The 25775-nt window shown below is 36.9% G+C and overlaps 1 protein-coding gene across 9 annotated transcripts in view; it reads left to right on the top strand.

Moving 5' to 3' along the window:
- Positions 1-25775, top strand: part of EMSY (EMSY transcriptional repressor, BRCA2 interacting) — a 108228-nt gene that overhangs the window by 49348 nt on the left and 33105 nt on the right. For all 9 annotated transcript variants that reach the window (XM_030917374.1, XM_030917368.1, XM_010366780.2 and 6 more), the window contains 3 exons: positions 13984-14133; positions 16743-16913; positions 24368-24504. In XM_030917374.1, the coding sequence (XP_030773234.1) occupies positions 13984-14133; positions 16743-16913; positions 24368-24504 (458 nt within the window). The remainder of the gene's footprint in view (positions 1-13983; positions 14134-16742; positions 16914-24367; positions 24505-25775) is intronic.

The following is a 25775-nucleotide window of genomic DNA, read 5'->3' as shown; positions in this document are numbered from 1 at the left end:
TGTATTTGAAGTGAATTTCTTGTAGACAGCATACAGTATAGTTATATATTCTCATATCAACTTTGCCAATAACTTTTTTTTTTGTTTTTGAGATGGAGTCTCGCTTTATCACCCAGGCTGGAGTGCAGTGGTGCAATCTCGGCTCACTGCAACTTCCGCCTTCTGGGTTTAAGCAAGTCTTCTGCCTCAGTCTCCCAAGGTAGCTGGGATTACAGGTGCACTCCACTACACACAGATAACTTTTGTATTTTTAGTAGAGACAGGGTTTCACCATGCTGACCGGGCTGGTCTCAAATGCTGATCTCAAGTGATCTGCCCACCTCAGCCTTCCAAAGTGCTGCAATGACAGGTGTGACCCACTGCATCCTGCCAACCAATCTTATAACTTTTTTTTGTTTTTTGAGACGGAGTCTTGCTCTGTCGCCCAGGCTGGAATGCAGGGGCGCGATTTCAGCTCACTACAACCTCAGGCTCCCGGATTCAAGCGATTCTCCTGCCTCAGCCTCCCGAGTAGCTGGGACTACAGGCGCCTGCCACCACACCCAGCTAATTTTTTGTACTTTTAGTAGAGACGGGATTTCACCGTGTTATCCAGGTTGGTCTTGATCTCCTGACCTCGTGATCTGCCCACCTCGGCCTCCCAAAGTGCTGGGATTACAGGCGTGAGCCACTGCACCCAGCCCCAATCTTTAACTTTTAAATGATATTATTTAGATCATTTACATTTAAGGTAATTTAGATATGGTAGTGGTTACATGTGTCATTTTATTATTTTGTTTGTTTCATTTCTTGTTTCTTTTTTCTTGCCTATTTGTAGTTTACTTGAAGAATTTTTAGGGTTTCATCTTGACTTATATATATTATTTTAAAGTATATTGTTTTGTGCTGTTTTCTTAGCATTTGCTTATGGTATTACAATATACATGTGTTGGCCATGTGAGGCCAGGAGTTTGAGACCAGCCTGGGCAACATAACAAGACCTCTTTTATAGAGACCATTTTTTGGTGTCTACAAAAAATTTAAAAATTAGCCAGGTATGGTGGCATGTGTCTGTAATCCTAGCTACTTGGGAGGGAGCAGGAGGATTGCTTGAGCCCAGAAGTTTGAGGTTGCAGTGAGCTATGATTACACCACTGCACTCTAGCCTGGGCAACAGAGTGAGAGCCTATCTCAAAAAAAAAAAAAAAAAAAAACCAAACCCAAAACAATAAAAAAAAAATACTTGTGTTGCCTATCACATTTGACCTTTACACTGCAAATTACTCTATATTTGAAGTAATTTTATCTTTCTAGTAAAAAAGGGAGATTTCAGCATATCTAATAGATTATAAGTAATTATATTAATTACTTAATATAATACTTAAAGTTACTTAATATAATACTTCCTATTTCTGCAAGGTACCAGTTTCTGAGGTCTGTATCAGTGGCATTTTCATTTGTGAATGAATTATTACATTATACTATATTAATTAATTTTAGGCAAGGTCTTACTCTGTCACCCAGGGTAGAGTGCAATGGTGTGATCATGGCTCACTGCAGCCTTGAACTCCTAGGCTCAAGCAATCCTCTTGTCCCAACCTTCAGAGTAGCTGGGACTATAAGCGTATGCCACCACACTCAGCTAATTTTACTATTTTTGTAGAGATAGGTCTTGCTTTATAGTCCAGGATGATCTTGAATCCTGGCTTCAAGCAGTCCCCCTGCCTTGGCCTCCCAAAGATCTAGGATTACAGGCATAAGCCACCAAACCCGGCCAGTTTATTAATTTTTTTGTTAGAGACAGGTTCTTGCTCTGTCACCCAGGCTGAAGTGCAGTAGCATAATGACTGTAACCTTGAACTCTCGAGCTAAAGCAGTTCTCCCATCTCAGCATCCCAAATCACTGAGATTATAGGCATGAGCCACTGCACCTGGTCTGTATTTTATTTTTTTGAATAGAGAAAGCATTCATTAAAAACCGACCAGTATAAAAAGTTAAGAGTGAATAACTTGTCCTCTATCCTTGTCCTCTGTCTAGTTCTCCCTTGCCGTTAAGAAAAGTTTAGTTTTTATATATTGTCAGAGTCTCCACATATACAAGAAAATTTAAATATGGATTCTTATACCTCCCCTCCTTTACACACTTGTAAAGCATAACACATGCACCTTGCTTTTCTCCCCCAACGTTTAACAATGTATCTTAGAGATCTTTTTAATATAGTCCATACATAAAATTAAATTGCTTCTTCATTCTACAGTGATACAGGTATACCTTGTTTTATTACACTTTGCTTTATTGTGCTTCCCAGTACTAGTGGGGTTTTTTTGTTTGTTTGTCTGTTTTTGTTTTTTGTTTTTTTGAGATGGAGTCTCGCTCTGTTACCCAGGCTGAAAGCAAGACCTTGCACCTCCTGGGTTCAAGCAATTCTCCCTGCCTCAGCCTCCCGAATAGCTGGGATTATAGGCACCCACCAACACACCTGGCTTATTTTTGTATTTTTAGTTGAGACAGGGTTTCATCATGTTGGCCAGGCTGGTCTCAAACTCCTGACCTCAGGTGATCTGCCCTCCTTGGCCTCCCAAAGTGTTTTTTACAAATTGAAGGTTTGTGGAAACCCCATGTCGGGTAAGTCTGTAGGCACCATTTTTCCAACAGTGTGCACTCACGTTATGTCTGTGTCACATTTTGATGATTCTCACAATAACTCAAAGTTTTTTTTTTTATTTTTATATCTGTTACTTTAATCGGTGATCAGTGATCTTTGATGTTACTATTATAATTGTTTTGGGCCACCACAAACCATGCTTGTGTAAGATGATGTACTTAATCAATAAATGTTGTGTGTGCTCTGACTGCTTCACGAACTGGACGTTCCCCCATCTCTCTCCCTCTCCTTGGGCCCGCTTGTTTCCAAAGACACAATGATGTTGAAATTAGGCCAGTTAACAAACTTTTCTATGAAGGCCAGAAGAATGAGGAATCTGCAGAAGAAAAGTTGGAAGCTAGCAGAGGTTGGTTCATGAAATTTAAGGAAAGAAACCGTCTACAGAATGTGAAAGTGCAAAATGAAACAGCAAGTGCTGATGGAGAAGCTGCAGCAAGTTATCCAGTAGATCTACTAAGATGGTTGATGAAGGTGGCTACACTAAACACCAGATTTTCAATGCAGACAAAATAGCCTTTTAGTGGAAGAAGATGCCATCTAGGGCTTTCATAGATAAAGAAGTCAATGCCTGGCTTCAAAGCTTCAAAGAGCAGGCTGACTCTCTTGTTAAGGACTAATGCAGTTGCTGAGTTTAAGTTGAAGCTGATGTTCATTTACCATTCGCAAAATGCTAGGGTCCTTAAAAAGGATGCTAAATCTACTCTGCCTGTGCTCTATAAATGAAACAAAAAAGCCTGATGACACCACATCTGTTTACAGCATGGTTTACTGAATGTTTTAAGCCCACTATTGAGACCTACTGCTCAGGAAAAAACAAAAAGATTCCTATCAAAATGTTACTACCCACTGACAATGCACCTAGTCACCCAAGAGCTCTGATGGAGATGTACAAGATTACTATTATTTTCATGCCTGCTAACATAACATCCATTGTGCAGCCCATGAAATAAGGAATAATTTCAACTTTCAGGTCTTAAGAAATAAGTTTTTGGCTGGGTGTGGTGGCTTATGCCTGCAGCCCCAGCACTTTGGGAGGCTGAGGCAGGTGGATTGTTTGAGCCCAGGAGTTTGAGACCAGTCTGGGCAACATGGTGAGACCCTGTCTCTACAAAAAAATTTTTTCTAAAAATTAGCCAGACATGCTGTGGCTCATGCCTGTAGTCTCAGCTACTTGGGAGGCTGAGGTGGGAGGATTGCTTGAGCCAGGAGGTTGAGACTGCAGTGAACTATGATTGTGTCACTGCATTCCAGCCTGGCTGACTCTGTCTCAAAAAAAAAAAAAGCATTTTGTAAGGCTGCAGCTGCCATAATGATTTCTCTAATGGATTTGGGCAAAGTCAGTCTTCTGGAAAGGATTCACTGTCCTAGATGCATTCAGAACACTTTTGATTCATGGGAGGAAGTCAAAATATCAACATTAATAGGAACTTGGAGGAAGTGGATTCCAACCTCTATGGATGACTTTGAGTGGTTCAGGTCTTCAGTGGGAGAAATAACTGTCTTATAATAAAACTTGACTAGATGAGGAGTTGCTTCTCATGGATGAGCAATGAATGTGGTTTCTTGAGATGGAATCTTCTAATGAAGTAATAGTGCCCTGTCCTGTGGATGTTGTTGAAATGACAACAAACAATTTAGAGTACTATATAAACTTAGTTGATAAAGCAATGGCAAGTTTAAAGGATTGACTTCCATTTTCAAAGAAGTTCTACTGTGGGTAAAATGTTGTAAAACAGCATTCCATGCTACAAAGAAATCTTTTACAGAAGGAAAAATCAATCCATGCAGCCAACTTCACTGTTGTCTTACTTTAAGAAAATGCTGCAACCACCCCAACCTTCAGTATCCACCAACCTGACCAGTCAACAGCCATAAACATTGAGACAAGACCCTCCACCAGCAAAAAGATTATGCCTCTCTGAAGGCTCAGATGATCATTAGCATTTTTTAGCGATGAAGTATTTTAAATTAAGGTGTGTACTTTTTTTTAGACATAATACAATTGCACACATAATAGACTACAGTATAGTATAAACATAACTTTTATATGCACTGGGAAACCAAAACTTTCGTATGACTTCCTCTGTTGAGATATTTGCTTTATTTCAGTGGTCTGGAACTGAACCTGTAAACTCTACAAAGTATACCTGAATCGTAATTTATGTAATGAATCCCCTGTAAGGTTGTTTCCAGTCTTTCTTTTTTTAAAATTCAAACAAAATGCAGTGAACAAGCCTATATAATGTCATTTTGTGTGTGTAAGTGTATCTGTAGGATAAATTTCCAGAAGTATGATTGCTATGTCAGTTTTGATAGATATTGCCAAGTTTTCATCTTATCGGGATTTTCGATTTATTTTCCTACCAGTAATGTACATGAGTCCCAGTTTCCTCACAGTGCCGCCTTCCCACCGGTATATTTTCAAGCAGTTGGATTTTTGCCAGTGTGATGGTGGCAAGGGGATGTTAGTATTTTTTTTATTTTTCATTTATCTTACTGAGAGTGAGTTTGAGAAACTATATGTTTTAGTGCCCTTTGTAATTCACTTTTTGTGTGATATCTGTATCCATTGTCCACTTTCCTATTGGATCAATTTCTGGGAATTCTCATACTGTCAGGATAATTGGCATTCTGTGCGTTTCATAATTTGCAGATTTTTTTCCAGTTTATTTGTTTGTCTTTTGACTTTATGGGGCTTTCTGTGCAAAACACTATTTGTTTATATGTAGTTGAATTTGTCATTGTGGTCTTCAGTGCTTCCAGATTTTCCATCACGGTTTATAATTTTTGTATTTAAGTCTTTTGAAATTTAAACTGGTATGAAGTTAGACAATACAATATATTGATAACCAAATGTGATTTGAGTCTGTAATTTTCTTTTTTGTGTCCAGTGTTTGCCAGGTTTTTCTTTGAGCATTATGTGTATTTCCAAGAAAGAATTTTGAAAGTGTTTTTTTTTTTTAATGCCCTGGAATATTTTTTGTTTAAATTTTATTTATTTATTTAGAGACAAGGTCTCACTCTGTTGCCCAGGCTTAAGTACATCAGGCAATTCTGCCGCCTTAGCCTCAGGCGAGACTACAAGCATATGCCACCATACCTGGCTAATTTAAAAAAATTTTTTGTAGAGTTGGGGTCTTGCCATGTTGCCCAGACTGGTCTAAAACACCTGGCCTCAAGTGATTCTTCTGCCTTGGCCTACCAAAGTACTGGGATTATAGGTGTGAGCCACTGTGCTCAACCTGGAATTTTTTTTTCTTAAAGAGCTTTATCGAAATATAATTGACTAAGCATTCAATGAACACATTTAAAATGTACAATGTAATGTTATTTAATATATTCACAGATATGTTCAGCCATGATAACAGTTGATTTTAGAACACTTCACTTCAAAAGGAAACCCCATAATATGATCTACTACTCCTTGCACCCATTCATTCAGTTTCCTGCCCCCAACCCCGAGTAACCACTAATCATTTTCTGTCTGTAGATTTCTGTACTTTGAACTTTGGTATCAAAGAAATATATGGTCTTTTGTAACTGGCTTCTTGAACTTAATGTAATCTTTTTAAGGTTCATCCATCTTCTAACATGTATCAGTACTTCATTCCTTTTTGTGGCGAATTAAAATTCACATTTTGTTTATCTGTTTGCCCTTTGATATGCATTTGGATTGTTTCACCTATTGGCTGTTACAAATAATGCTGCTAAAAATATTTGTATGCAAGTTTTTTGGTATTCAGTTCTCTTGTGTATATACCTAGGAGTGGAATCTCAGGATCATATGTTAATTCTGTGTTTAATTGTTTGATAAACTGACGTGTTTTCCAAAGCAACGGTACCATTTTACATTCCCACCAGCAGTGTATGAGGGTTCCGGTTTCTCTACATCCATGCCAACACTTGTTATTCTCTTACACTGATTCTAGGCAGTCTGCTTTGTGTAAAGTATATTTCACTGTGGTTTTGATGTGTACTTACCTGATAACTAATGATGTTTAGCATGTTTTCATGTGCTTATTGGATCTTTTATATATTTTCCCTGAAAAAATGGCTATTCAGATCCTTTGCCCATTTTAAAATTGGGTTATGTGTCTATTTACCATTGAGCAATATATATATCTATACCATTTTACATGTACATGTATGGTTTTATTTCTGGTGGTGGGAATGTAAAATGGTACAGTTTATATCTGCTGGTGGGAATGTAAAAAGGTACAGTTGCTTCGGATATGTAATTTGCAAGTATTATTTCTCATTGTCTGAATTGTCTTTTTACTTTCTTGATGGTATCTTTTAAAACACAGCAGTTAGCTGGGCTCAGTGGCTCCCGCCTGTAATCCCAGCACTTTGGGAGGTCAAGGTAGGTGGATCACTTGAGGTCAGGAGTTTGAGACCAGCCTGGCCAACATGGTGAAAACCCATCTCTACAAATAAAAAAATTAGCCAGGCGTGATGATGTGCACCTGTAATCCCAGCTGCTCGGAAGACAGGCAGGAGAATTGCTTGAACCCAGGAGGCAGAAGTTGCAGTGAGCCAAGACTGCGCCACTACACTCTAGCCTGGGTGACAGAGCAAGACTTCGTCTCAAATAAATAAGTTACATTAAATACTGCAGTTTTTGATGTCTAACTTTTCTATTTCCTTTTTGTTGCTCATGCTTTTATTGTTATATCCAAGAATCCTTTGTCAAATCCAGTATGTTAGAGATTTACTCTTAAGTTTTTTTCTAAGAGTTTGATAGTTTTACCTCTAAGTGTAAATGTTTGATTCATTTGAGTTAATTTTGTATATGTGTGATGTAAGGGTCTCTGTCACTTCATTCCTTTGCACATATCTCTTCATTTGTCCCAACAGAATTTTTAAAAAAGACTATTTTTCCCTCATTGAATGATCTTGGCATCTTTGTCAAAAAGCAGTTGTATGGTTTTATTTCTGGCCTTTCAATTCTGTTCCATTGATCTACATGTCTTATGCCAGTACCATACTGTTTTGATTACCATTGGTTTGTAGTAAATTTTGAAATCAGGAAGCATTTGAGTCCTCTCCTTCTTCTTCCTTTTTTTTTTTTTGAGATTGAGTCTCGCTCTGTCACCCAGGCTAGAGTGCAGCTGTGTGATCTCAGCTCACCGCAACCTCCGCCTCTCGGGTACATGCGATTCTGCCACAGCCTCCCGAGTAGCTGGGATTACAGCCACGTACCACCATGGCCAGCTAATTTTTGTATTTTTAGTAGAGACGGTTTCACCATGTTGGCCAGTCTGGTCTCGAACTTCTGACCTCAGGTGGTCCACCTGCCTCAGCCCCTCAAAGTACTGGAATTACAGGCAGGCGCCACCGTGCTGGGGCTCCCACCTGTGATTTTTAATTCTTTTTTTTTAAAGATTGTTTTGGTTATCCTGAGTCTCTTGAAATTCCATATGAATTTTGGAGTTAGCTTGTCAATTTCTAGGAAGAAGTCAGCTGAGATTCTGATATAGGTTGCATTGAATCTATAGATTAATTTGAGGAGTATTGTCATCTTAACAATGTTAAATCTTCTGATCTGTGAGCATGGTATGCTTTCCTATTTAGACCTTTAATTTCTTTCAATGTTTTGTAGTGTTCAGAGTATACATTTTGTATTTCTTTTGTTAAATTTACTCCTATTTTGTTCTTTTGGTGCTATTATGAATGCAATTGTTAATTTCACTTTTTAGATTGTATATTGCTAATTTATAGATTTTTGTGTGTTGACTTTATTCCTGCAGCCTTTCCAAACTCATGTCTCATTTATTAGTTCTAATATCTTTTAGTGGATTCCTTGTTTTTTTTTTTTTAAATAATATAAAGGATCATGTCATCTGCAAATAGGGGTAGAGTTTCTTCTTTTTCAATCTGGATGCTTCTTTTTTTTAAATAGTATAAAGGATCATGTCGTCTGTAAATGGAGTAGAGTTTCTTCTGTTTCAATCTGGATGCTTTTTTTTTTTTTTTTTTTTAATAATATAAAGGATCATGTCATCTTTAAATGGGGTAGAGTTTCTTCTGTTTCAATCTGGATGCTTTTTTTTTTTTTTTTTTTTTGCTTTTGCCCATTTTCTCTGACTTGAACCTGTGGTATAATATTGAATAGAAGTGTCAAGAGCAGACATCACTGTCTTTTTCCTTATTCTTTCTATTCATAGAATTTCTTTTAGTGTCTCGTGTAAGGTGGGTCTGCTAGCAACACATTCTCGCAGATTTGTTTATTTGGTAAAGTCTTTCTTCATTTTTGAAAGCTAGCTTTGCTGAATATGGGATTCTTCGTTGGTGGGTTTTTTTTGTTTTTTTTTTGTTTTTTTTCACTTCAAATGTGTTATCCAACTGCCTGCTGGCCTCATTGTTTCCTCTGGGAAGTCAGCTCTTACATAACTTTATTGCAATTCCCTTGTAAGTGGTATGTTGTTTTTCTCTTGCTATGTTCAAGATTTTCTTTTTGTCTTTGAATTTCAGCATTTTTACTGACATATGTCTGTTTATGATCTTTGTGTTTATCTTATTTGTAATTTGTTGAGCTTCTTAAACGTATATGTTACTGCTTTTCAATACATTTGGAAAGTTTTCAGCTGTTATTTCTTTGAATATTTCTTTTTTTCTCTCTCTTCCCACCTCTGGTACTTCCATTATATGTATGTTGGTGTATTTAATGTCCCACATTTCTCAGAAGCTCTGTTAATTTTTCTTCATTCTTTCTTCTCTTTGTTCTTTAGCTCACGTAAACCTCTACTAATCGTTTTTCAGATTTGTGAATTCTTTCTTCTGCCAGTTCAGATCTACATGTGAACCCCTCTAGTGCATTTTTTAGTTCAGTGACTTTACTTTTAACCTCCAGATTTTCTGTTTGGCTCTTTTTAAAAAATAATTTCTATCTCTTTATTGATCTTTATTTGATGTAATATTGTCCTCATAGCCATTTTTACTTCTATAAACATGTTTTTCTTTAGTTCTGTGAACATATTTGTAATGGCTTTTTCTTCAAAGTATTTTTCAGTTAAGTCAGACATCTGGTTGCTCTTATAGTTTCTGTTGTTTGTTTTTTCTAAGGCATGGGTAATATTTCCTGTTTCTTTACCTGCCTCCTTATGTCTTTGTTAGAAATTGTACATTTTAGATAATATACATACAGCTCTCTGTATCTGTAACTTCTACATCTTCAGAATCAAGCAACCATGGATCAAAAATATTTAGGAAAAAGACAACAAAAATAATAATACAACAGTAAAAAATAATACAAATACAGAAACAATATAGCATAACAGCTACATAGCATTTATATTGTATTAGGTATTATAAGTAATGTAGAGGTGATTTAAAGTATGCAGGAGGGTGTGCATAGGTTTCACAAATACTACACCATTTTTTATAAAGGACTGGAACATCCACAGATTTGAGTATCAACAGGGTCCTGGAAGCAATCTTCCATGGATACTGAGGGATGACCATGCAGTACCTGGGTACTGGTCTCCCCTCACCAGGGATTTGTTATTGTTATTTGCCTAGTTATTTGTTTAGTGATGGGATCAGTTATTTTAGTGAAGTCTTTATTCCCTCTCCAGCCTGTGCTCCTTCATCCAGGCATCTGGTATTACTCCTCAAGGAGGCACTGCTCTGGGTATACTTACAGTCACTTTGGGATGACAGTGGTGTTAGTTTGGCTTTTTTCTGTTCTTTTCTTGACCACACCCAGCTGTTAAACTCTATTAACTGCTGGCTGATTCCTCTGTTGTTTTCAGAAAGCTTTGGAGCATGCATTACTCTATAATCCAAATTTTGACTCCTTTGAAGGAATAATTTCTGGGGTTCATTTTTGATATTTCTTCTAACCTCACAAAAGCTCTTCCCAGCTTTTATATTATCTGCTTCTTCCCTATAAACTCTGCAGTCTAGACTATATGTTCATGACATCTGTGAATCTCTTTCTGGTTGCGTTGCACCGCTTCCTTCACTGTTCTTGAGAATGCCCTTGGTCTTGAACTTCTCCATGCTCTGATATAAATGGAGTTAGTTCCTTTGGGAAGAGATTAGGTGCTATCTGTTTTATGAATTATTTTTATCCTTTGGCAAAGTCTCTGAGCCAGGACTCTGGAATCTGGGGTGGGGTAAGTGGCAGACTTCTCTGACAGACCCCTGCTTTAGGCACTGAGTGTTCACTGAGTGGGAGTGAGGGGTTGGGGAGCAGCCTGAGGTCCTCGTAGCTTGCCTCGCTTGGTGGCGGAGTCACTGCCTCACAAGCCAGAGCAAGAGCTGTCAGTACTTTAATATACTCAGTGGTACTGTGCCCAAGGTAGAGCCTTGTCCCCAAACTGGGGGCTGGGCAGAATAAGAGAGCTCTCACATCCATACTTCTCTTGCCCAGAACTTAGCTTTAGCAGTGGGTAGCTGAGGGCAGGATGATATATTCTGAAGTCTGGTTTCTCCTGAGAAGAAAACCTTTCAACTGGGAGCTGGCAGAAAAGGAAACCTGAAGTTCTTCACTGCGGCCATCTGGAATGGAATGTCCCCCTTGCTGAGCTAGTAGTGGGGAAGGAGGAAATGGGCTTGGTTTAAATACCACAGATCTTGCCTTTCTCAATGAATTTTTTGAGTTTTTCTTGAGTAGATGTTTTTTCATTTACTATTTGCCCTTGGCACCATTTCTGGAGCCTTTCAATGGTGGTTGTTTTATAATTTTTACCAGTTTCACTGGGTTAGGGGGCCAGCAAAGCTCATGCCGCCATGCCAGATATCAGTATTTGGAATGACTTTAAGTACATTGGAATTACTTCCTTTAAAAGGACTGTAGAATTCTGCAATGCAACTATCTGGCCTGCTACTTTTTGGCAAGGGGGCACAGCTCCTGAAATTTTATCTGTGGAAATTTGTCTACATTTTTTCTCTTTTCTGGGGTCAATATTGATAAGTAATACTTTCCTAGAAAATTACCTATTTAATTCAGATTTTAACCTTATTTGCATATAATTGAGTAAAGTCATTTTATGATTATCTTAATTTTTTTTTTTTTTTTTTTTTTTTGAGACGGAGTCTTGCTCTGCCGCCCAGGCTGGAGTGCAGTGGCCGGCTCTCAGCTCACTGCAAGCTCCGCCTCCCGGGTTCACGCCATTCTCCTGTCTCAGCCTCCCGAGTAGCTGGGACTACAGGCGCCCGCCTCGTCGCCCGGCTAGTTTTTTGTATTTTTTAGTAGAGACGGGGTTTCACCGTATTAGCCAGGATGGTCTCGATCTCCTGACCTCGTGATCCGCCCGTCTCGGCCTCCCAAAGTGCTGGGACCACAGGCTTGAGCCACCGCGCCCGGCCGATTATCTTAATTTTTTCTCTGTGTGGTTATTTCTTTAGAAGCTTCTTTTTATATGTGCTTTAAGAATTACTTAATTCTGGCCGGGTCTGGTGGCTCACGCCTGTAATCCCTTTGGGAGACCAAGGCCAGTAGGCCACTTGAGGTCAGGAGTTCAAAACCAGCCTGGCCAACATGGTGAAACCCTGTCTTTACTAAAAATACAAAACAATTAGCCGAGCATGGTGGCGGGCGCCTGTAATCCCAGCTACTCGGGAGGCTGAGGCAGGAGAATCACTTAAACCCAGAGGTGGAGGTTGCAGTGAGCTGAGATTGCACCACTGTACTCCAGCCTGGGGACAGAGTGAGGCTCCATCTCAAAATAATAATAATAATAATTACTGTAATTCACTAATGAAATAAATACTAGAAATTATTCCCCCCACAAACCTCAGTGCTTAAGATGTATTATAATCAGATTTTAAAAATTTCCATAGTAATTATTGACTGAATTTTTCTGTTCATTATGCACTTTACAGGTGTGATTTATTTAATCTTAACAACAGCACTATGAGGTATATACTAATAGGATCATTATTTTATGGAGGAGGAGACTGAGTCACAGAGATTATGTAACTTGTCTAATTAGATACTTAAATGTCATAATTGTAACAACTTTGTTAGCTACAAGAAATGTACAATTATTTAATGCTATTAAATAAATAGATCTGGTTGCTTCCTAATGTCTTAACCTAAATCACCATCTCAAAAAGTAATATAATTTTTAGTTGTCTATAATAACATATTTTAACTCATGAATTATTTCAGTGAAGATAGTAGTGGGGAAAGAGTGTTACCAAAAATTTCTTTCATTAGCTACCAATTTAACTTTATAGTTGGCATAGGAAATTTTCTTTTAACCCCTTTCTCATTTACCCCGAGAATACTTGCTGGTGACGCTTGCAGCTGTAGCGTTTACTCCAAGATAACTTTGCCACGAAATATCTTGCTTTGATTATTATTTTTGCATTGCTCTATTATATTGACTTTGGAAACAAAAGACATTATTCTATTTATAGCATTCTGTTTTTAGTAGTGGTATTTCCATTTACAAAATATAGTAATTCTCAGTTGCAGAAAATGTCAAATCCTAGAAGCCAGCATTCCTATGTGTGATGTTAACATAGTTCTCAAAAACAGTTTTTATATTTTGTTTTCATATTGAAAATCACTCAGATTTGTTTCAGCCTCAGAGAGTGTGTTTGTATAAAATTAAATGAATGCTGGCAGCAAGCTACACTTTTTTTTTTCTAAATGGAAAAAGGGTTAAAGGAATGTTTATGTTTGGAAAGTCAATGTAACAATTATGGCATAAAGAAAAATTTAGAAAATTAAAAAAAATAATAACATCACCACCGTAGCACTTTAATTTTATTTTTGCCTATCACCTTCAAGTTCTTGTCCACACACATTTTTTGTATAGGTAGAAAAATAATGTATCTTTTTTTGTATCCTGTATTTGACAAAGTGAGCTATTAAAAATTATTTTTGAAAAAGGCAATTAAAAATTTCAAACAAAAAAAGTTCTTTGTCTTTATATTTTTCAACAGCTTTTATGTAAGTTTAAGGAGTTGTACAAATATTTTGGCGAAGTTGGGGATACATAAAAGCACATTACCTTTTGTTTTTGACCTCTTACGCTAGTCCTTTCATCCTAAGTATTTGTATGGAAAGGATTATTTGCCTGTAAAGTTCAAGTCCAGTGGATAATTTGGTTTGAAAGCTCTTATATAATGCAATCATAGACAAAAGATTTTTCTTTATGAACTTTGTTAATGTAAGTGTTTTAGTTGCATTTCTGAAATGAGAAATAAACTGAGAAAGATAGAAATTTGAGGAATAAAAGTTTAGTTTCATCAGTATTAAAAAAAACTTCTCCTTAGACAAGACTGAGTGAATGTGTGTGACTACTGCCCTCTTGGGTTGGTATAAGGGACATGTATTTAAAAATAATTTGTGCTGAGATTTATCTTTCTTCTTTCAAAGGTGTTAAAATCATCACACAACAGGTTCAACCAAGTAAAATCTTACCCAAACCGGTGACAGCAACTCTACCCACCAGTAGCAATTCTCCTATTATGGTGGTTAGCAGTAATGGTGCAATTATGACAACTAAACTGGTAACCACTCCTACTGGTAAGTTCTCTTGAGCATCAGTTCATTTATTCATCATACGTTCATCAAACTGTTTCTCTATACCAGCAATATACTTGACACTTGGGATACAGAGATTTATGGGACAGTTTTTCAAAGAGGCCTTTCTTGATTCTTACACCCCTACCACCCTGATGTTAACTTTCTTTTGTTATTCTTTCTGATGATCCTTTGTTCTTTTGCTTTATAGCACTTCTCATAATTTCTTACCTATCTAGTTGTATGTTGGTTTGTTTAATATTGTTCCTTTTATTGAACCATAAGCTCTGTGAGGGTAAGGGACCATCTCCATTTTATTTACCATATATACAGAGCTAGTCTGTAAGTAGGTGCTCAGTCAGGATTTGTTGAATGAAATTGACCCAACCCACAAGGATTTCAGTCTGATGAAGTTGAGAAGCGTATGTTACGTTACAGTTTACTAAGCATTGCTGAGACTGAGGGAAGCACAGAATGGCATTGTGCTCTGATAGGCAAGCAACCAGCATATGCTGGAGGAAGTGAGTGTTGAACATTTTGGATAGTAACACTATCTAAAATGTAGCCTTGAGCAGATTACTTAATCCTTCTAAATATTTTTATTTGTTTATTTGTTTTTGTTTTTTTCTCCTGTTTATTTAAATGGGATAATAATCCCTATGCCATAAGGTTATTATAAGTACTAAATGAAATCAGGTATGTAGAAAGTCCCCAGCATAGTGCTCAATAGTTGTCACTATTAATATTATAATTAGCCATTACTGTTATTTTAAATGTATGACTCTTTAACCAAACTTTTTGAGGATGGCTAGTATTTAGATGACAGAATTTAAATAGTGTAAAATGATACCTGTCTCAAGCTTATAAGCTGTCATTTATTGGCTAGTGTGTAAAGGTCTTTACATACATTGCACTTAGTCTCCTTTAGGCTTTATCATCTCCATTTTCAGCAACTTGCCTAAGGTAACATAGCCAAAAATAGGCAGAACTGGGGTTTGAACCAGTTTAACTCCAAAACCTGTGCTTTCTTTTGTTTTTTAAATTGCAGTAAAATATATATAACATGAAATTTACCATTTTCAAATATATAGTTCATTGGCATTAAGTACATTGACGTTGTTGTATAACCATCAGCACCATCTATCTCCAGAACGTTTTCATCTTCCGAAACTGAAACTCTTGTACTCATTCAACAATAATGCTTCATTTCCACACTTTCTGTAATCCCTGGCATCACCATTCTGCTTTCTGTCTCTATGTAAAGCCTGTGCTTTTAAACACTATTATTCTTTAGTATTAACTTTATCATACTTCCCCTAAACTTTTCTAAGTAGGTAACAGTGTTATGCATATGTGATTCCTCATGTTATGGAAAAGTAGTGAAAAATAATATTTTGTCTATGTTTATGTGTCTGTGTTATAATAAGTGTTTCTTTTTTTAAACAAAAACTTAATTTGAATTTTTTCTAGATGTAATTTGCCAAATTCAAACTATGTATCCATATAGCATATTTACTTTGCACTAGTTTTGTGGGTTTTTTTTTTTTTTTTCATTCAGATGTATGTTTATAACCAATTTAAACTAATTCTCCTTGTTGTTCTTCCCGTTCTCCCTTTTTGGGTAATGGTTGTATTTTTCAAAGGTGAATAACTTGGTAAAACCATTTTTTGGGGGGGAGGAGGTGAGTGTTGAAAATGGCTATCAAAGTGGTCCATGAATTTGATTATCATATAATGAAAGAAATTTCTTCAAGTGAAGATGATGTTATCTTAGTCATTTTTTTTTTCCATTCTCCCTAAGGCATTGATGCTTAATTTAGGAATAGCCTTTCTGAGTTACTGGATTTGTGAGAAACTACAACAGACTCATGTAGTTAGCTTTTAATTCCTGTTTGGAAAAAAGAAAAAAGTGTTAGAAATAGTGGGGAAGGGTATAAAATCTTTTGAGACACATGAAGAAAAATAGTCTAACAGGTCTAAAGTTGAGGAAATATGTAAATAGAGAAAATTTTAGGCTAACGAGAAATATTCCTGGCAACTCTAGGCAGCTTTAACTTTAATCTTTACTAAAATGGTAGAATAACCAACCCTTTAAAAGATGGATGTGTATTTAGAGGGTAGCAGATTACAAAGCAATGAAAGTTTGTGAAATTTTAGACAAACAATATTGCCTTATTTGCTCAATGCCAACATTGGGTTTGGCACTAAAGACAGCATAAAACAGATGCAGAGACCTTAAAATCTATGACAGAAATATCTAAAATACTTTGGCAGGAAAGATGATTAAATTTGTTTCTTTTGGCATAAAACTAGTAGAAGAAGGGTAGTGGGAGAAGGGAACAGAGTTAACTCTACTTTTTCTTGGGTTAGTAATTTGATGCAACACATCACAAAATTTTATGTGTAAAATTAATTTAAATTGACTTGGCTGTAGTACTTGCTATATGTGTTGAAAACTGGCTGTAAAATTATAAATTAATGTCTTGACACCTTGAAATTCCATTTTCAAGTTAGAGCAATATAGATTATATTGAATTACAGTTAAACTGTATTAGTTATCATTCTTCTATAAGCAATGACAACTTTTTCTTTTGGCTTTTCCCTTTCTATAGGCACACAAGCAACCTATACCCGGCCAACAGTGAGCCCATCCATTGGTCGGATGGCTGCAACCCCTGGAGCTGCAACCTATGTGAAAACTACGAGTGGTAGCATCATTACAGTAGTACCCAAATCATTAGCTACCTTGGGGGGCAAGATAATTAGCAGTAATATAGTTTCTGGTAGGTATATCTGAAATATGTTAAAGGTATAGGTGGCCTTCATTGAGAGAAAAAAAAAAGAACTTATTTCATTGAAGGATTATATTTGATCTCAGTTTTTTGCTTAGAAATCTAAAGCTTTGTTTTAGTCCTTATGTTTCATGATTAAATATAGTTTTTAGTTTTAATATTCAATATTCACATATAAAGCTTTTGATAGTTTTAAAATGGAAAGAAACTTTAGTTGCTTTTAGTCAGAGTGGAAAGATTATAGTTTATATTACGTAGAGATTTTTCATTTGCAAAGTATTCTCCTATTTGTCAACCCATTCAGACCCCATAACAACTCTGAGGTGGTTGCTGTTGTGCTAAATTTACAAAGGAAGATAGATTTGGGTTTAGAGAGATCAAATTGACCTGTCCAAGACCAATTAGAGTTAGAAAGTGGAAGAATTATTATTTGTTCTAAATATGTTTTAGGGAACATATCTCATAATTTCAATTACTAATGTCACTTTAGTTTATTAAAAATAAAAATATTTGAATAGTTTATTTGCTTTTTGCCATTTATATTAACTTTGCTTTTCAGAAATATTTTACTTCAATAGTGAAAGCCAACCGTCTGCCTATTTATTGGTATGTGGAAACCATACCTGGTTTTTATTGGCTCATTAATCTCTGCAGTTCTTGGGTTGTGAACCTTAATGTGGAATGTTAACATGGCATCTGTTTTCATCGATTATTATTTTTAATTAAAATGATGTAAATAATCTCTGATTAAGCAAGACTGTAGACTTTAATTGTCTAACATTTTTGTAGACGAGTCATATTTTGTATGCCCCAGGTGAGTTGTTCTAACATTTTAAAGTCAAGGGATTGAAGTTCCTGGCAGTAATTTGATGTTGCTGATAACTCAGGGAATTAAAAAAAAAAAAAAAAGCAAAGTAGAGCATGGTACTGGCATAAAGTGCTGTATTTAAAGCTGTTAGTTTTGGCTCTACTTTTAAGTGTAAATGAGAAAATCCAATGTTTGCCAGACTGAGGAGGGTGAAACCAGTAGGGAAAGAATCATCGTACTCCAGCTTTTAAGAGGATATTTTAAATAACAGTTAAAACTTAAATTATAATTTATTACTTGACAGTATCTTTACATAGTATAAAGCACTTACTCAATTAAACATTTGTCAAAAAGGGATCATATATTTCATTGGTAGGTAGTTTTTTATGACCTTAAGGATTTTTCTTTACTTATACGTGAATTTGTAGTTTCATATAGCTTGAAGGAATGTTTAGATGTCATGAGTCCTCTATTTTCAGACCTAATTCATAATGTAGCTGCTTTGTACCTGGTTAGAGCAATACAAGCAAGCACATTTTCCTAAAAGCAGAGATGTCATTTGAAATTTATGTATCTTATACAGGTATAACGTGTTATCCATCTTTGTATTGAATTATAAAACCATTCATGGTTAGTTGCTACTTCAAGTGCATGAGTGTACATGAGTAGAGACTTTTCCAGCATTACAGGATATACTTGGCATACAATTTAAACAACTTTATTCATTGCATGGTGCTCATTACGTCTCTATCTCTGCTTCACTGACACTTATATTCCAAAGTGTTTTATTCCTTGTGTTACATCTCACTGTTCTCTATAAAGACAGTTTTCTTATTTTATAATATTATTGTTGATCTATGATACTGGAATTATAGGTTAGTTTTAAAATCTTTCATTGCCTGTTTATAGTAAACTGTTTATTGTTTACTATAAACATTTCATTGCCTGTTTATTGATAAGCCTGGTTGAATGAATTTACACAGTTTTCTGTCTGCATCCATGAGCAGATGCTTTTTCTAGGGTCCCATCTCCCCCAAACAAAAAAGAAGTATTTTCCTTTTTTTTTTTTTTAAAGACAAAGTCTCACTCTGTTGCCCAGGCCAGGGTACAGTGGTGTGATTGGCTCATTACAGCATCAGCCTCCTGGGCTCAAGCAATCCTGATACCTCAGCCTCCCGGGTAGCTAAGACTACAGGCCCACACCACCATGCTTGGCTAATTTTTGTATTTTTTCTAGAGACAGGGTTTTGAGTGTCACCCAGGCTGGTCTCAGACTCCTGAGCTCAAGCGATCTGCCCACCTTGGCCTCCCAAGGTGCTGGGATTATAGGCATGAACCACTGTGTCTGGCTTTTTTCTTAAAATACACTCACACATCTAGCTATAAGAATAGAAGGCTTAAAAAAAGATACTTTCCCCTCATTGTGGGGGAATTTGGAAACTACAGCAAGGTTCAAGGAAAATTAAAAACCTATGATTTTTACTATCCATAGGACTGTGTTAAAATTTAGGTATATTTCTTTTTATTCATTTTTCTATTCATTTATTTGTATAAATGTGTGTGTGTGTATATATATATTTTTAATTGGGATCCAATATAGTCAGATTTTATCCTTGTTTCCTGTAGTAGTGTTATTTTCCCATGCTAGTAAATGTATTTTGACACCCCCCCTCATATTTAACCATTTTCTTATTGTAGCAAGTTTCAGGTTGCTTACAGGCTGTCTTGTGTGTGTGTGTGTGTGTGTGTGTGTGTGTGTGTGTGTGTGTCGTTATAAATAATTCTATGATGAACATTATTATACATAAATTATTTTGTGGAATTCTTACTTCCTCTGTATAAATATCCTAGAATGCAATTTAATGCTTCCAGAGTACTTTCTAGAAAGATCACTTTGTTCCTTTTATTAGAACAAGCAGTTAAATGGAATCCATGACTATTTTTAGAGTTGATTCATATCTTTTTTTTTTTTTTTTTGAGACAGAGTCCTGCTCTGTCACCTAGGTTGGAATGTATGTAGTGGTGTGATCTCTGCTCACTGCAACCCCTGCCTCTCGGGTTCAAGCAATTCTCCTGCCTCAGCCTCCTGAGTAGCTGGGATTACAGGCGCCTGCCACCACGCTCGGCTAATTTTTGTATTTTTAGCAGAAACAGTTTCACCGTGTTGGCCAGGATGATCTCAAACTCCTGACCTCAGGTGATCCACTTGCCTCGAGCTCCCAAAGTGCTGGTATTATAGGCGTCAGTCACTGCGCCCGGCCAATTCATATTTTATAGAATCAAATATTTATTTACATGTTTATATATTAGATTATCAGATTTGTACGTTTTTTTGTGAGCTTTGTTGTGGGTTAGATGAATAATTATATTGGATTCTTCAGAGTTGAACTCACTACCTTGATTCTGGGGACATTATGAGAACCTGTGACAACAGCAAAACTTTAATTCTCCTGATCTTTAGTACAGTGTCCAGGAAAGAAGCTGTTGTTTTTGCACTTTTTCATTCGTTCATTCTTTGAGCAATGCAACATAAAACCTCACCTAAGAGATCAAGATTGTCAGGTAATTTTAGAATCTATAAATAGAATAGTAAAATCTGAGCCAATAAATTTGTGTTCTTCTTTAAGCCTACCTTTTATAATGCCCAAACTTTTACAGGGATCTTTTTTAAAAATAAGAATGCCTGGAATGCATCAATATCATAGTTCATTATTATCCAAATGGGATTTACAGTTATTTGCACCCATTATATCTCGATTGTTTTATAAGTGAAGACTATATAGGTGGGTCCTTCTGATATGCTACGAGCCAGATACTCTGTTGTGTGTTGTGATACAGAGGAATATATGCATGAGTTTTATTATCTGCCCTAAAGAATGCTAAGCAAGTGAACTTGTATAATTCTAGTGTAACATGGGAACGGCAGTCTACTGTGAAAGCACAGAAGGTGACTTTTTTGTAAGGAATAATACTTCTTCAATATAATGTAGGTATCCCCTGATATAGAAACATGTTCACTGGAATTTCAGACATTTATAATTGATCATTGTATCAATTATAAATATAATGTTAGACTTGCTTTTCCTTATGCTATTCCTTTTTCTTCTATTTTCTGACATTTGCCACCCCGCCCACCACATTTTGTTAAGCTTGTGGACTTGGTTTGCAACTATCATATAAATTGAAAAACTTCTGTAATGGAGAGGATTAGACATTTTAGTAGGTAAAAATATAATTCATTTGTTAAGCAAGTTTTGTCAAAAAGTGGCCCTTGTACTTTGGCATAAAGTCAAAAACATAGTAAATCATGTCAAAAGAGGTCTGTATGAAACCGTGTCAAAAAAGGTCTATAGAGTTAATCACATGTGAGGGATTAAAGTTAATTAAGAGTTAAAGTTAAAGTGAATCATGGGCAGCTTGGTTTTTGAAGTTCTTAACAGCTGACTATTCAGAGACTACAAATAAATGGAAAAAGTTGTGAAGCTAGTTCATAGATTAAAATGCTCTTTTATGTAAGCTCAGAGCATGTTACCTTGGACTAATGCGACATTATATAATGGCAAGTATGTTATAAAGACATTTTTTGTAGCAGTATTGCCAAAATTAACATATAGCTAGAATATTCTTATTCTTAGTGTAACTTTGTTTAAAAAATTTAGGTAAGGAATATTAAGGTTTTCCAGTGGAAAATAATAAAATTGTGTTTATTTTTTGAAGACATATTACTCATGTTTTTATTAAGTAATAATTCTGTGCTTAGTCATTTGATAGATGATATATAGGCCTATAGAAGAAGAACTCGACATGCCTCTTTTCATAATAAGAGGAAATTACAGGAGCAAAAGTAGCATTGGAATTTGTATGCTCAAAGACCAATGTGGAAACCAGCACATTAAAGGAGAGGTGTACATTAGTTAATTCTAAAAATTAAGGTCTGACAAAGCCTGGAAAGCTAGGCAGAGGAGTTTGGGCTTTGTGTGGTAGGTAACGGGAAGCCATAATGAAGAAGTTACTTGTTAGATTAAAGTTTATGGGCCGGGCGCGGTGGCTCAAGCCTGTAATCCCAGCACTTTGGGAGGCCGAGACGGGCGGATCACGAGGTCAGGAGATCGAGACCATCCTGGCTAACATGGTGAAACCCCGTCTCTACTAAAAAATACAAAAAACTAGCCGGGCGAGGTGGCGGGCGCCTGTAGTCCCAGCTACTGGGGAGGCTGAGGCAGGAGAATGGCGTAAACCTGGGAGGCAGAGCTTGCAGTGAGCTGAGATCCGGCCACTGCACTCCAGCCTGGGTGACAGAGTGAGACTCCATCTCAAAAAAAAAAAAAAAAAAAAAAAAAAAAAAAAAAAAAAAAAAAAATAAAGTTTATGGTGTGTACTCTGGAGTACATGCTAATTAGATTAAGATGGTAGATTAAGGGACAGATTATGTATTAATAGAATTTTGAAACATGAGGGAAAGTTAGAACTGGGGACGAAATGGGAAATTAGGGAGTTTAACCAGGTGACATGTTCCAGGTTCTTGGCATGATAAATTTAATTTTTTTAAGAATGTAATTGTCATCCACTGTCCTAAGCACTGAGGAATCATAAAAAGGTACAGTGTGGAGATTAAGGGGCTTTCATCTTGTTGAGAGGTATAGGGAGTTAAGACGGGGAAACAGGCCAAGCCTGCTGGCTCATGCCTGTAATTCCAACAATTTGGGAGGCTGAAACAGGAGGATCACTTGAGGCCAGGAATTCAAGACCAACCTGGGCAATATAGTAAGACCCCATCTCTACCAAAAAATACAGAAATTAGCCAGGCATGGTGGCACATACCTGAAGTCCTAGGTACCTAAGAGGCTGAGATGGGAGGATTGTGTGAGCCCGGGAGTTGAAGCCTGCAGTAGATATGATCATGCCACTGCACTCCAGCCTGGGTAACAGAGTGAGACCCCGTCTCTATTTAAAAAAAAAAAAAAAAAAGAGTCCAGGCACAGTGGCTCACACCTATAGTCCCAACACTTTGTGAAGCCAAGGCAGGAGGATCACTTGAGCCTAGGAGTTTGAGACCAGCCAGGGCAACATAGTGAGACCTCGTCTCTACAAAAAATCAGAGTAAGGTGGGAGGACCACTTGAGCTCGGAAGGTCAAGGCTGCAATGAGCTGTGGTTGCTCCACTCAACTCCTGTCTGGGTGACAGAGCAAGACCTTGCCTTAAAAAAAAATAAATAAAAATAAAATTTTTTGAAAAAGAGAAGAAGACAAGGAATAAATCAAAGATTTGCACCAGAATTTACATCTGAAGGTTGGAAGGTAGATTTGATAGGTAGAAGAGAAGCCAATTATGGAAGGATATGTGGGAGAGGGCAAAGTAATACTATGTTTGGATCAGTAGGTATAGACCTATTAGATAGATTTTAATAATTGACAATATAAGTTTATATATGTAAATTAGAGTTTTATCCTCACACTCTGCAGAGTGCTGCAGATTACAGAAGCATACAGTGAATCTGTGACTTGTTTTGTATATCGTTTACTTTGTCTTTTTTTGTTTGTTTGTTTTGAGATTGAGTCTCACTCTGTAGCCCAGGATGGAGTGCAGTGGCGCGATCTGGGCTCACTGCAACCTCTACCTCCCAGGTTCAAGCAATTCTTCTGCCTCAGCCTTCTAAGTAGCTGGGATTACAGGCGCCCGCCACCACTCCCAGCTAGTTTTTTTTGTATTTTTAGTAGAGACAGAGTTTCACCATGTTGGACAGGCTGATCTTGAACTCCTGACCTCTGGTGATCCGCCCATCTCGGCCTCTCAAAGTGCTGGCATTATGAGCGTGAGCCAACCATGCCTGGCCTACTTTGTCTTTTTTAATCACAGAAAAATAATGGCTTATTTCTTTTCATAAATTTTTTCTAGAACCTAGTATTATGTAAATTTAAGTATTTACTTCATGTTCTTTTTTGAAGGGTTTTCCCATCACTTCAGTCACAGATATAATACTGGGTCTAGGGGAAATATATGCCATAGAATAGAGATTCTGATTTGTTTCTTTTTTTTTTTTTTTTTTTTTTTTTTGAGACGGAGTCTCGCTCTGTCGCCCAGGCTGGAGTGCAGTGGCCGGATCTCAGCTCACTGCAAGCTCCGCCTCCCGGGTTCACGCCATTCTCCTGCCTCAGCCTCCCGAGTAGCTGGGACTACAGGCGCCCGCCAGGTCGCCCGGCTAGTTTTTTGTATTTTTAGTAGAGACGGGGTTTCACCGTGTGAGCCAGGATGGTCTTGATCTCCTGACCTCGTGATCCGCCCGTCTCGGCCTCCCAAAGTGCTGGGATTACAGGCTTGAGCCACCGCGCCCGGCCGTTTCTTTTAACTAGTCAAAGAATATTGATGGTGAAACTGATGTTTTTTGATTCTGAGTTTTGTGTATAGGTTCTCAGATTCTAAAAAGATGACTGCTTTAAGAGTAAATTCTTAATATTCTCTCATTCTGGTATGACTTATAACTTACTATTCCAAGCCTTCATTTTCATCGTCATGACAGCTTTCATGTCATCTAGGAATGACATTTACTATATGTACTAATTGTGTGTAATATAAATAGAAATAACCAAGTATCTCTAGTCCTTAACTCAGGCCTCCTTTTCTTTCCCCTTTTCTAAGGAACAACTACCAAAATCACTACAATCCCAATGACTTCCAAGCCCAATGTGATTGTTGTGCAAAAGACTACAGGAAAAGGAACGACCATTCAAGGCCTCCCGGGCAAAAATGTTGTCACAACGTTGCTAAATGCTGGAGTAAGTAAGAGCTTCAACTGCAGATTTAGCAATTCACAGAGGGTTTAAAGACCAGCTATATAAATATTTGCACAAGGACTTGAGAACCCCACAATAGCCAGAATGGCTTGATTTACTACTGCTGTGATATAATAACTGTTAAAGCACTACCAACTGATGCCATTTTTCACAGTAATTTCTAAAGCATGTTGCTCATACTTGCTCATAGCTAAGTTGCTTGTGACCATGATTTAGATGCTTAGCTTTGTCCAGATAGAGAATTCCATTGGCTTAACTGTAGGGGGACTTCTGTTGGAGCACTGTTTTATTCCAGCTTATGGTCAGTAGATACTGACCTAGTATTTGGCTTAGGGTGGGCAAAGAGAAATATGTGGGATTAAGACTAAATTAATTGATGGGAATTTGTTTCTTTCTTTCTTTCTTTCTTTCTTTCTTTCTTTCTTTCTTTCTTTCTTTCTTTCTTTCTTTCTTTCTTTCTTTCTTTCTTTCTTTCTTTCTTTCTTTCTTTCTTTCTTTCTTTCTTTCTTCTTCTTTCTTTATTTCTTTCTTTCTTTTTTCTTTCTTTCTTCTTTTCTTTCTTTCTTCTTCTTTCTTTCTTTCTTTCTTTCTTTCTTCTTTTTTCTTTCTTTCTTTCTTTCTTTTCTTTCTTTCTTTCTTTCTTCTTTCTTTCTTTCTTTCTTTCTTTCTTCTTTCTTTCTTTCTTTCTTTCTTTCTTTCTTTCTTTCTTTCTTTTTCTTTTTAATGTTTACCTCTTTGAGCTATTAAAAAATAAAATCAGGCTGGATGTGGTGGCACATGCCTGTAATCCCAGCTGGTTGGGAGGCTGAGGTGGGAGAATCGCTTTAGCCCAGGAATTCAAGACCAGCCTTGGCAACAAAGCAAGACCCCCACCTCTACAAAAATTTATTTAAAAAATTAACCAGGTATAGTAGCATGCACCTGTAGTCCCAGCTACTTGGAGGCTAAGGTGGGAGGATAACTTGAGCCCAGGAGTTTGAGGCTGCTATGAGCCATGATCATGCCACTGTACTCCAGACTGGGCAACAGAATGAGACTTTGCCTCAAAAAAAAAAAATCAAAGAAATAACAGATTTATTTATAGTTCTGAAGGCAGTTGGTAGAAGGTTTGGAGTTAGACAAACCAGGGCTTTATTCATATTGTAGTTGTTTAACCTTGGGTGACATGTTCAACCTCTCTCATTCTTAATTTCCTCATTTGTAGATTGGGGTTGATGATATTTACCAGGGAGGTTGTTTAGTAACTGGTAGCT

The sequence above is a fragment of the Rhinopithecus roxellana genome, chromosome 15 (genome assembly GCF_007565055.1).
Source record: "Rhinopithecus roxellana isolate Shanxi Qingling chromosome 15, ASM756505v1, whole genome shotgun sequence".
Lineage (NCBI taxonomy): Eukaryota > Metazoa > Chordata > Mammalia > Primates > Cercopithecidae > Rhinopithecus > Rhinopithecus roxellana.
Note: the sequence above shows the minus strand (reverse complement) of the source record. Positions and strands in the feature narration are given on the sequence as shown.